The 13,033-nt window shown below is 45.5% G+C and overlaps 1 protein-coding gene across 2 annotated transcripts in view; it reads right to left on the minus strand.

Annotated features, from left to right (window-relative positions):
- PMVK (phosphomevalonate kinase) overlaps nt 1-8,201 on the minus strand; it is a 35,455-nt gene extending 27,254 nt beyond the window's left edge. Inside the window, exons 1-3 of one of the 2 annotated variants that reach the window (XM_086947357.1) lie at nt 8,072-8,201; nt 2,345-2,408; nt 2,095-2,247 (exon numbers count right to left, since the gene is read on the minus strand). In XM_086947357.1, the coding sequence (XP_086803483.1) occupies nt 2,095-2,247; nt 2,345-2,408; nt 8,072-8,157 (303 nt within the window). In that variant the 5' untranslated portion in view covers nt 8,158-8,201. Of the gene's footprint in view, nt 1-2,094; nt 2,248-2,344; nt 2,472-8,071 lie in introns of both variants that reach the window. The other variant, XM_086947356.1, reaches the window with a different exon arrangement.
- Between the last annotated feature and the right edge of the window lie 4,832 nt (nt 8,202-13,033).

The following is a 13,033-nucleotide window of genomic DNA, read 5'->3' on the forward strand; positions in this document are numbered from 1 at the left end:
AAGGCGGTCGAAATTGCATAGGTGGCTGTCTGTAAAAGTAGCTTAAAGGTAGCATAGTTGCAACCGTGGAAATAGCTGAGCAGTTACCACTTATGTTAAGCAGATGTCTTACAGTTCCAGGATTTTTAAAGTTAAGAACTACACAATCCCCGTCCTTATCTTTAGGTAGTGGTCCAATCCAAGGCACCTTGCGAACCGATAGGATTTCTCTTGATATGTCATATCCAACCCCCTTGTGTTTAGTTAGCCAGTCTATACATTTGTTTCGTAATTGTACCCAGGTTTCCCCCTGATCCTCCCTCAGCACTGGTACTCCTGCCAAAACCAGAACGAACGGGCAGGCATCCGGTGGCAAGTGTAGGGGAAACACAGGCCCTTCGTGTTTGCGAGGCTTATTGGACCCTACTTGGGTGGAACCTGTGTTGTGAACTGCAGCTGATGTTGTAGCTGTAGTAGGTTGGGTAAGGCCGTCATCCTTGCTGATGGCATTTTTGTTAATAGTAACCAAAGGGGTAGTTTTCCTAGGTGCAGGGGTTGGGATGGTTTTAGCAGCTATACTAGATTTTGCACACTTGACCCCTGTATTAACAGTTCGCGGTTGGATTGTAGGTTGTGTAATGGACGGTGATGACGTTTCCAGGTTTTTCGTGCCCTTATCCAATGTAATACAGGCGGCCTGTGTTTTTGATGACAGAGTGTTGCTTAAGGATTCAAGATCTTTTAAGAGACGGTCGGCTCTAATTTGATCCAGAATAATAGACCCCTTCCTTTTGGCTTCATCATTTTTAACCAGGTTATCTAATCTGTCCAATCTTTTAAAAACATTATTAAATTGGTTGATCATAAGTTTCTCCAATCGGTTAAAAATAGTGTCCACTATATTTTCAATAAGGTTCCCATTTTGTTTGGAGAGATTATAATTATCTCCCATTAATGTTGTTTGGGTCCAAATAGTATTAAAATTCCCACGGGGTGAATGGTGGGCGAAAGGGAAGTGCTATCTATATCCACTGAGTCTTTTTCCTCCATAGGTACAGTTACCACCCCCAAAGATTTTTGTTTATTCCACAGGCTTTGGGGAGTAGGCTGACTTTTATTCAATGAAGGTTGTTTCCTTTTATTAGCACTTTGCTTAGTAGTACCTCTTTTTCTTTTTTCCCCTCCCAGTTTGTTACTACAGGAGTCCGTGATATCCAGAGTAATGACATCACCCTGGGAAACAGGTATGCTAATAGGGATAGTTTCTTTGAACTGAGGTACCGGTAGGCTAGCAGCAGCGGTTGTTAAAGGGACAGAATCTGCAGCTATATAGGTGACAGTGTTTTCGTCTTCCAAAACAATGGGCACGTCTACAGATGGAAGTGATGGCTTAACCACAGTAACCTCAGGGATAATATGGCTATTTCCAGTAGCACTCGATATGTTATTGGTAACGAATGAGCCCATGGAGAACCTCCTCTCGGTCTCTACAATTTCATTGAAGGCAGTTTCAATCAATGTTTCGAAGGATGTAATGAGAGAGACAGAGGCAGAGGTATCAGCACCCTGGGAAGATATATCGATATGGGTGTTTGTAGTAGTGGAATCGCCCATATTTGTGCTTGGGTAGAACACTTACGTTTGAGGAGATCTTAGGGGGGTGGCCCGCCCGACCACAGTCGTCCACGGACGGCCACAGACGGCCCGCCCTTTTCCCGGGCTTCTCCCGCGCGCGACTCGCGGGTGCGAGAGGCGTTCCCTGCTTATGAAGCGCCTCCTGGCGCGTGTCCGTCGTCACTTCCGCCGCGTCCACCCCCGGGGCAGCTGGGTGATGTAGTTCCCCAGCTGCAGCTGCACCGGGTGGACCGGGTGGATGGCGGTGGATGGCGGTGTGGGCGCTGGCCGTTTCCCTCACGGCGCGGTTATGGAGCTGAGCAGAGCAGGGGTAAGTTTTTCCGATCACGTTGGCCGTTCGCAGGTTAGGCAGTGCTTTGGTGATACTGATATTTACGTCCCACCTGTTTCACCTTCTATAACCCATAAAAAAACTTTAAGCAAGGTAAGGGCTAGTTGGTGAATCAAGTGCACAACAGACATCAGCCCCAGTTTGCTTACCCATATGGGCTGGGCAGCCCCATCCACGATGATCCTACAGAAAAATCCTGGGTCCTGGTTTCGCTTCTCCTCCCCCCATCGGATCATGTCGGACCGGTATTTCTCCTTATACTCGCTGGGGTCCAGAAGGCGTTGGAAGTCAAGTCCATGCTCCTACGAAAAGAAAACAAACTCTGTGCTACAGTGTTCCTGTAGGGATATGCAAACCTTGATGGAAGAAAAAGCTACAGTAATGGGACAAGAGTCATACCTTAGCATACTGCTCCTTGAGGGGTCCAGACAAGCGCAGGATGGCACACACATCTGGGCCTAACCTGTCATTGAGGAAAATCAGAACCTTACTGGCGAAGGTGACTGACATCGATGGTCTAGAGAAACTGAGATGATGTTTACCGAAAGTACCAATCATGTTTTGTCCACATGATATCTAACCACCCTCTACTAGATACATTTGCCTAGCTGTTACTGCCCCAGCCCTTTTTGCTTTGCCACTTCACATACTGACATTTTGTTTTGCCTTGGCTCTCGTCCCACACACCTTTTTGATCCTCTTTTCCCCCTCACCCATATAGATCTTCCCTTTTCTACAATGAAATACAAATACAAAAATGAAACACCCACATGTCAAGTCTGACAAGTAATGCCAAAATAAGTACATACAAAGGTTATTTGTTGCATTTCTTTTTTTGAAAACAGATTTTATTGTTAAATACACAAGAAATGCAGAGCCCTGCCATCCAAAGTCTACTGCCAAAATCAATGTATCAGCATCATTGTCAACAGTGTGTAAAATGAATAATATCACCCCCCACATAGAAATAGCAGAAATATAAGGACATGCATCCCCCCCCCCCCAACGCCCCCCTCGCCCCCTTGCGCAACCGCCGCCCCACTAGTATTTGTTGCATTTCTCTTTTTTTTTATGAAATACAGATTTAGTCTATTGTCTACATCCTTCCTCTGCTGGTAACAGGTTTCGCTAACTCCTGTTTTTGGATCCTTTCCTAACAACAAGCCAGAATTTTGACTTATTTTGTTGGAAGCATTCAATTTACAGAATGAAAGGTGACACAGGTGTCCTGGGTGTCTCAGAATGTTGAGAAAGTGTAAAATAAGTGTTGGTAAGCCTGTAGTCCGCCCAGATTACACACATGGCAGATCAAGGCTTATTTGGATTTTTAGGCTCATTCATTCCGACATTATCCATTTCAAGTCTGAGGCTACTCAGTTTTGTGTTGGAGAGCATTTAACCTATGTTATTTGTCTCACATATGGTCTATCAGCTGGATGTATTGTTCTTTGTGGTTCTTCTTTGTAGTACTGGTCCTCATGTGGCTTGTTTAATGACTTTCTGGTGTGATTGTTTACCTGGCTGACATGCTAGTGCCAAGTATGTGCAAACAATTCTTGTTGATGTGTTGCAAGATTTGTCAGCTGCAGTTCCTACCAAGTTTGTAAAGTGGGTCAGCGCCACCCAGTAAGCCTATTTTCATGACCTAGATATTGTACTGCAGTAAACCCAGAAGATAGAAAACTTATCTGAGCATTGTAAATCTACATTGATTTCTATCAGGATAGTACTTTAAGGGAACCAAAATAAGAGTGTACACAGCCAAGCCAAGTAAACAAATAGTTACACTTTGTGACAGGAATTAAGCCATTCGTCCCATATTTTATGCTATATTTTCACACACTTGATTTGTGTTCAGTTTTTTCAGCAGTTGTGCAGTAATCCATGCCAAGTAAACATTCTTGTAGTGCATGAGCAACCTTGTCTATCCATTGACTGGCAATATCTCGTTCAGCCAATGGTAACCCAGTATCCACCAAGTTCAGATACCAGAGGGAACCACCCCAGTCCCCGCCCCAATAATCAGAATTGCATGCTTAGTGTCCTTCTCCAGATTGACACTGAGGATTTAGCTGACAGATTTAAGTATCTTGGACCAGTTATGGCTAACCACTGAGCAGGACCAGATGCAAATAGTCTACCCTTTCTGCAGGACAGTGCAGAAATCTTGGGCCTACCGCCTCCTCATGGTCCAAAGTTTAGTTGTGTCAAAGTTTGTTCTATGAAAATATTTAAACTGTATTACCCTCAGTCTGATGGATATAGCCTTAGCCCATTCTTCATCTTCTATAACACGTATGTCTTCTCGCCATTTAAACCCCGTGGTTTTAATTCTTGCTTTCGATTACTCCACTGTTACTAACCTGCCAATAGGACTGCTGACTTTTTACTGAAACGTTCAAGGAGTTTTGGCAGATTTTCAGATTCTGTGAGGTGTTGCAAAAGATGGAGATCAGTCATACCCTGCCTGCAACCAGTAACTATTATTAACCCAGATCTCGGTTGGTCCCACTGAAATATGCCCTTTCCTAGTGCTGCAATTTTAATTAATTTTGCAATAAAATCTTACTTACTTTCCTGGTGCAATTTGCCAACACAAAGACACATTGAGCTGCGCCCACACTTGCTGGGCTTTGCGTTCAGAGCAGCAACGAGCAGGGAAAGAGGCACAACTCCTTTTTCACTTCCACCCAGCCCTGAACTCACATTCCTCACTTAAAGGGCAATCAGCACTCCTTTTGTTCAAGAGTATTCCTGGTTGGAAGCTAGGTAGAGCTATTAAGGAAAACAAGGGACACCTACATGAATAGCTAGCTATACCATAGGGAAATTAACTAAAGTAAGAAAGGTAATAGCTAGAAAATTATATCTATCTACATATCTGTACCAACTTGCTAGTGAGCTAAGTAATTATCATATAAAACAAGGGACACCCTATTAACACAATATGGACACTGACAGAAGATATAGTGATATATTTATTAATTTAGAAGTATAACATTTTATATTTTATGTTGTTTATCATCAAATGTACAATTTATGATTCATATACAATCGTTTTATAAAGCAGATATTAACAGTCAATATATACAAATCCAATAACGGACGGAGCATTGATTCAGGCAGTGCGGCAGATGTTCACAACGCGCGTTTCGGCATACATGCCTTCATCAGGTAGCCGTCTATTGCACAAAGAAGCCCAATTCGAGAGAAGAGTCAGGATGTATTACGGCTTCAAATGTCCTTCATAAAAGGTATAACAACTATATATTTGATAAATGCTGTAGACGGACGATTCAAAGTTTCAAGTTACTCGATTCAACAGGCTGGCGTTACCGTTACATGTCGAAAAGCAGATAGGCACAAGCGTCTTGACTTGGTTTTGGAGACAACAGTCACTATACCGGACCGATTGTACTATATATTTGATAAATGCTGTAGACGGACGATTCAAAGTTTCTTGTTACTCGATTCAACAGGCAGGCGTTACCGTTCTAGATAGGATGAAGCTCGAACATAATAATGGGACGTTTCAAAAACTGTTTGCGGTTTTAACCGGAGTGAAGCATCATGAAGGACGATGAGTTCAACGCATGAAAAGCCAGCGGTATGCTCCTGACGATGTGAAGATACTCTGATATAAAGCGCCGCAGGCAGCGTGTCGGCTAACGAGCCCAACGGTCCGAATTAATTTTGCAATAAAATCTTACTTACTTTCCTGGTGCAATTTGCCAACACAAAGACACATTGAGCTGCGCCCACACTTGCTGGGCTTTGCGTTCAGAGCAGCAACGAGCAGGGAAAGAGGCACAACTCCTTTTTCACTTCCACCCAGCCCTGAACTCACATTCCTCACTTAAAGGGCAATCAGCACTCCTTTTGTTCAAGAGTATTCCTGGTTGGAAGCTAGGTAGAGCCCAACACCTTGATGCCAATACCGTTGAGGAAAAAAAGACAACTACGTGTAAAAAATGTGCATGGACTTTAGGAGTGTCAGATGTATCTGTCAATAAATGCCAATTCCACAGGGCCAGCCCTTGGCAAAGGCAGTGTGGGCAGCTGCCCAGGGCCCCATGGAATGCCAGAAACCGGTCCTCGGAATCTTGTTTCCGGTCCAGGGAAGACATGGCTTGGCAGTTCGGGCTGGACTGTTCCCATGAGACACAGGGTCAGACTGATTTGCATATAGCCATGTCTGAACTGGGGTGGCAGAGTGGGCTAAAGAACGGTGATGGATTAAACCCAGATCTTTTGACTGGGCGTGAGTGTTTGATTGATTCAGATTCTCTGTCCATCACCACCCCCTTTTGTACCGCTTTTGGCCGCATTAAGTGTGGCAGGGTATGCTCAGACGTGAGTCCCTTGCTCACTTTGCCACTGGATTCAAGCAAGCCGGGCTGAAGACGGCTGGAATGCAGGAAACCAGTCCTCGGAATCTTGTTTTCGGTCCAGGGAAGACATGGCTTGGCAGTTTGGGCTGGACTGTTCCCATGAGGCACAGGGTCAGACTGATTTGCATATAGCCATGTCTGAACTGGGGTGGCAGAGTGGGCTAAAGAACGGTGATGGATTAAACCCAGATCTTTTGACTGGGCGTGAGTGTTTGATGGATTCAGATTCTCCGTCCATCACCACCCCCTTTTGTACCGCAGGGCCCCATAGTCAGCACTCCAACTTGGGGCCCGCACCAATGCGACAGTCAGACCATGGCATAAAAGGTGCCACCTTAGGAGACCCCTCTCCCCTGGCCTCACTGCTATGGTGTAGCAAGGGGAACCTGAGGGGAGGGGGCCCCCATTCCCAGTTGCAAGAAGACACATTACTCAGGTTTGTTCAGTAATTAGGCCTCCACCCCCACACACACAGAGGCACAGCAGCATGGCTAACTCCCTGGCAGTATGGAGATAAGCAACTCTCACACCTTCAGCCCTTGATGCGCTCTTAAGAGTTGCTTGTAGGTGGCTGAGAGGGAGGGGCTGCGGTTTCAGGGGCATTTATTGAGATACAAACAGCACTGAGTGGCTCACTTCTATGCACTTTAGAGGGGCCTCGCACATTCACTTTCTGCCCAGGGCCCCAATAATCCTAGAACCGACCCTGCAATTGCACTAGTAATGGTGACAGTATTTATTCCCACACAAAAGAACACTTTTTAACAATCGTATATTAATGAAAGGTTGAGAAAAAGATGCAAGGTTCTACAGGTAGACCTTTCAGTTAGTATGTAGCTTGATGACGCGGATTCATAATTCACTAAACTATAATTCAAAGAATGTAACTTGTGGCGTGTGACCAAGATGATCTCTACAGCAAAAGCAGTAACGCACTGAGTTATCTACATGAAATACAAATCTGTGACGCACAGATTGCACATGGAACTTCACAGCAGGCACATTAACCCTCTATGCTTTTGTATATTGAGTCAAACGTCTGCCTGGAAGTCTTCAGAAAGTGCACAAACTGTCAAGCGATTCCACTCCTCGTGACTTAGGCCTGCGCTACTCGGCCCTCTTTCGGGTGCCGTCATTACTCTGATTTACGTGTTCCCAGGATACACATTTGCCATTTCCAGCACCAATTCTGTCAAATTTTCAACGGGGATATATTTATGAAGGTGGCTTCCTTCTCCTTTACTTTCTCTCTTCACCCTCTCCATCCTCAGCTACCCCTCCACCTTGTCTCTTTTAATACTCACCACTCCACTTTGGCTACTCCCTTGACTCAGATGCTACATATAGATAGATCCCTCTAGGAAGTTTGTTCATCATTATACATTTGCAATATTTTCTTGTACATTCCTCACCCTTGCTTGATGTGTTTGATATTGTGTTCTTGCCTTCTATGGTTTTATCCTACCTCTTCTAGTTTCCTGCTTATTTTTGTGACGTTTTATTTTGTAACATTTCTCTCATGTAACGTAACTGGTTCTACTGTACAGCGCTCTGACACCTTCGGGTAAAGTCTGCGCTATATAAAAATGCATTTAATAATATAAAATAAATTGACTTGGCGTGTTTGTTCCGAACTCCCACATCCCCTCTTTCCATTTTCTCTCGTAATCTTCCAGCATGAACCCATTTTAACTTTTCCATTTACTGCCCCCCTCCCTCCATGTTGTGTACCTACCTGTTCTGCAGGTGCTCAGTGACGTAGTCTTTGCCGCTCTTTCTCTTCCCGCTGCAGAGTAGCACCAGACACGGTCCCTTGGCCATGGCAAAACCAGTGATGCCAAACGGACAGCAGCTACGAAATCCAGCACAACACTCACCGCGTCCGCTCATTGGCCGCCGACAACATGTCGGGCCTCACTGATTGGTCGGATGTTTGTTACTCCGCCCTCAGGCCGTCATCGGAGCACCTGCGATTGGTTCTCCAGCCCAGAGCTAAGCCTCGCCCACATCGTGCTACCCTCGAGCCACTGTGTGTATGTAAACAGAGGGCGCGGAAGCCGGCCTCCCAGGGCCGGTCGCTGTCGCTGCCATCTTGAAAGGTCGATGGTTTCAGAAATTTATCGAGAAGGTGTATATGGAGGTCAAATTCAAAAGTTCAGGAGATATGTTTATTAAATATTCGATAAATATTAAGGTCCAATTCAAAAGTGATTTTCTAAACGTGTGCTATTCGTAAACAGTTAAGGGGTATCATGTTTTTTAAATGTTTCTAAAAATCTAGTAAATATACTTGGCAGATCTAGACGTCTGAGTTGCCAAACAATAGTACAATAAATTGTTTGCTACCCCGCCCCCTTTGCAACTAAACAAACATTGGCAAAACCAAGCGACCGCACTTTTTGTCTTTTTTTGTTGTTGCACATTTATATAGCGCGAACTCGGCCAGAAGATATTGGAGCACTTTACAAGAGCACCAGTTATTTTACACACAAGGGCACATTCATTTTGGGAAGGCACGGGGCAATTAAGTGATTTGCCCAGAATCACAAGATGTTGAGTCAATGCCATGACTCGAACCAGGTTCCCCGGCTCCAAAGTTGGCGGCTCAGGCCGATAAATGTGTTGGGAAGCATGCACATATTTGTATCATGATCAGGGCACAAGTCCTAAAAAAGAAGTGGGGGGGACTAACCTAATTAATCAGAATGCAGGTGGCATCACAGCGCCTGACATCACGGCGCGGTGGCACGTGACATCACAGGAAGTGGCATCACAAGATTAGACAACAGATCTTAAGCCCTTACATATATATTTATCAGGTCTATCATGAGTACATTTGAGCACATTTCGAGTATACTTGGAAACCCTCCTGATTTAGACAGAAAATGTACACTTTTGTAAGCTTCACATAAACAAATGTTACCTTTTGTCAGCGTAAAGCTTCCTCTACCCATAGTGCTTTAAAAGGCAAAATAGTGATATTTAAATATTACACCTCCTCAGGGGTAGTAAGCGCTATATAAATGCTATTTATTTTGTGCAAATACTGGGAAAGATCAACACGTGCATGCATATCTCCTTTTTTTTATTTCAAAATATTCTTTATTGAAAGTAAATTTTTCGTATACAAAACAAAGGCAAAACATTCGTAATACTTGTACCGATCTTGCAAAGTTGCGGCCTGGTGGGGCCATTAGAGAGAAAAAGAAGAGAGGAAGAGAAAGAAAGGAGGGGGGGGGGTGTTGGTCACTGTTCTAGATATGCGTCGAGAGCTTCCCACATGTTATCTTTAGCGGTGTGATTCGCCGTCTTGTGTTTGGCAGTGATATTGTCAGCCCCCCGGAGGAACGTGACCCAGTTGAACCAGCGTTTGAAGGTGGCTTTGCTGGTGTCCTTCCAGTTACCCAGGATAGTTTTCACCGCAGCCGTCAGAAGTACATCGACCAGGTCTCGTACTTCTTTGGACTGAAGTTCTGCTGATAGGAAGGCGGTGGCTATCCCCGCTAGTCCTCTTTGTGTCTTGCTTCCTGTGACTGTGTCTATGAGGTTATAGACCTTGTTCCAGAAAGTTTTGATTTTGGGGCATTCGTATAGCATGTGGGATAAGTCTCCTGTTGCCCTCTGGCAGTTCCAGCATGTGCTACTCTCGCTAGCTCCCACTTTCCCTAGTTTCGCTGGTGTCCAATGCAGCCTATGGAGTAACCAGTATTTGGTCTGTGCTAGTTGTGGCGTGATTTTGTTTTTGGACGCTGCCGTCCATAGCCTGGCTCTTTCTTCCTCGTTTAGGGGTCTTTGTATGGTCTGCTCCCAGAAGGCTAGTGTCTTGTTGTTCAGAGATGTGGTGCGCGGTGTGATTAATTTGTAAATTTGCGCTGTTTGGTGGCCTGTCTTGTTTAGGTTTTGTGTGTATTGTATGATGGTGGGTGTCTGTTTCGAGAGGCTTGCTTTGGTGACAGCCGCTTTGATTTTGAGGAATTCGTAGAACTCCTTGTTCGGTAGTGAGGTTGTCTGCTGTATTGCCTTGTAGGTGAGCGGATTATTACCTGCTTCTAGTTGTGACGGCGTTGTGATGCCTCTGCTGTACCATTCCTTGCTGTTAAGTGTTTTCCCCTTGTAAGTAATTTTTGTGTTGTGCCACAGTGACTCCCATTTGGTGCCCTTGATACTCACTGCCATTTCTCTGTCTACTCTCAGCAGCGCTGTCTTTGTGTTGTGGATTATCGCGTTTTTGACCTCTGGGTGTTTGTGCGCCGTAAGAGCCATGATCGGATCTGCGCCACCTAGAATGCCTCTTTCCAGGTCCAACCATACCGGCGTGTACTCTGGTGTTGGGGTTATCCAGTGTAGTCCCTGTTTGGCAAGGCATGCCGCCTGGAAAGCCTTGTAGTTTGTGAGATTCAGTCCGCCCTGTTCTTTTTTAAGTCTGAGTCTAGCTAGGCGTATTCTTGGTTTTTTTCCTCCCCAGAGGAAAACGTTGATGCATTTGTCTATGCGTTTGTGGAAATCGGTTGTGAGTGTGAGAGGCAGCATGGAGAGCATGTAGTTTAGCATGAGGGTGATCATCATCTTTATTGTCTCAATTCTTCCCCACCAGCTTATGAATTTGGGGCCCCACGTGTCTAGACTGGACTTTATTTTTTTTAACATCGCCTCCTCGTTGTGATCTAGTGTTGTTCTTAGGTCTCTTCCGAAGAGTAGGCCTAGGTATTTCAGTGTTTTTTTCTGCCACGTTAGGCCTGACAAGCCCAGTACAGACCTGGTGGTGTGGCAGTTCATAGGTTTACATTCGGATTTCTCCCTATTCAGCTTGTAGCCTGAGACATGCGCGTATTCCTCTATTGTTTGTACGAGTGCTTCAATCGACTCTTGTGGGTTGTTTGTGGTGATCAGAATGTCATCGGCATATGCAGCTAGCTTGAAGGCTTGCCTCTCTATCTGCACCCCCGAGATCCGGGGGTTTGTTCTGATCATGTGGAGGAGTGGTTCCAGGGCCAGCAGAAAAAGCCCTGGTGAGAGGGGGCATCCCTGCCTTGTTCCCCTGCCTAGTGTGAATGTGTCCGAAGTGGCTGCATTCACCACCACTCGAGCCCGAGGGTTTTTATAGAGGGCCATGATCATTCCCCTGTACTTCTCGCCCAGTCCAAACTTGAGCATGCACTGGTTCAGGAAGGGCCATGAGACTCTGTCAAAGGCTTTTTCTGCATCTAATGCGATCATGACGGCCTTCTCCGCACTGCTAGCCGTGCGATTGATTAGATGGCATAGCAGTCTGGTGTTGTCTTGCGAGAGTCTGTTTTTCAGATAGCCCACCTGATTTTTGTGAATGAGCGAGGGGAGATATGTGTTTAGTCTCGCTGCTATGATTTTTGCGTAGATTTTGCAGTCCACGTTGATAAGGGAGATTGGTCTGTAGTTACGTGGGAACTGGGGGTCTTTCCCCTCCTTGGGGATAACAATAATGTTTGCCTCTGCCATTGAGTCAGTCATATTGCCTTTATCCGCGCATGCCTGGAAAGTTCTGACTAGGGTGTCATTGAGTAACGGTTGGAATTGTTTATAGAAAGCAGCTGTGAAACCGTCCGGCCCTGGGGCTTTGTTCGGTTTTAGTGCGTCTATGGCCATCCCTACTTCTGCTTTTGTTATGCCTTGGTCTAAGGCCTCTCTCTGTTCTTCGCTTAGTTTGGGTAGCTCGAGCTTCTTTAGCAGTTTAGCTCCGCCGTCTGCCTCCAGTGAGGCATCAGCTGTGTATAGGTCCTTGTAAAACTTCCTGAAAGTCTCGAGGATTTGTTTGCTGGTTGTGTGTGTCTTGTTGTCGGCGTCAGTGATTGCTGCTACTACGTGTTGCCTTTGCTTGGCCTTCAGGTACCCAGCCAGGGCTTTCCCTGCTTTGTTGGCCGGGCATAAGTTAATGGATTTGTATTTGTTGATCCATGTGGAGGCTCTCTCGCTTAAGATTCTATTTACCTCATATTTTTTTTTTGTTAGTGCTGTGAGTGTGTTCCTGTCTCTTAGATTGGCTGTGTGATTCCTCTCTAAATCCTTAATCTGCTCCTCTAGTTCTTTGATGTTTTTGTTCCTGCCCCTGTTCATGCGTGCTTTAATATTGATGAGTCTTCCCTTTATTGTTGCTTTGAGTGCGTCCCACAATGTTGCTGCCTCTGTGTCCTCTGTATCATTGTACAGGAGATATTCTTTGATCGCTGCCTCTATTTCGGTAATGTTGGCGGGGTTCTCGAGTATGTCACTGTTAAGGCGCCACCTCCTGCTTGGTGTTTCGTTGTGCTTGCCACTTAGTGAGAGAGATATGTGTGCATGGTCTGAGACTGTTATGGGCCCTATTTCAGTTGTGTCAGTCAAGTGTGTGTGTGCGTCGGACATGAGTATGTAAAACCTGCATATCTCCTAATCAGGGAACTGTACAAAGTAAAAAGCTGCCTCTCAAGTAAGTGTGAAGTGCTAACAAGATGTGAGCCTTTGTTTCCCCACTGCTGCCTTTGCTTCTAGGTGTGAGGCTCCTGCCGTCCAGGAAACTCGAACAAAAAGAGGCCTGATGACCCCTCAGACTCGGCCTTTGTTAAGAGCCAGCAGGAGTCAGAAAAAAGAGAGCCCCATCCCCGCCTGCACGTTGTTGTGACTGAAAGCAGATAACAATGTGCAGGCACTGCTGAAAGTGTCCTGGTGTTTGGGACGAATTCAG

The sequence above is a fragment of the Lissotriton vulgaris genome, chromosome 12, assembly GCF_964263255.1.
Source record: "Lissotriton vulgaris chromosome 12, aLisVul1.2, whole genome shotgun sequence".
Taxonomy (NCBI): Eukaryota; Metazoa; Chordata; class Amphibia; order Caudata; family Salamandridae; genus Lissotriton; species Lissotriton vulgaris.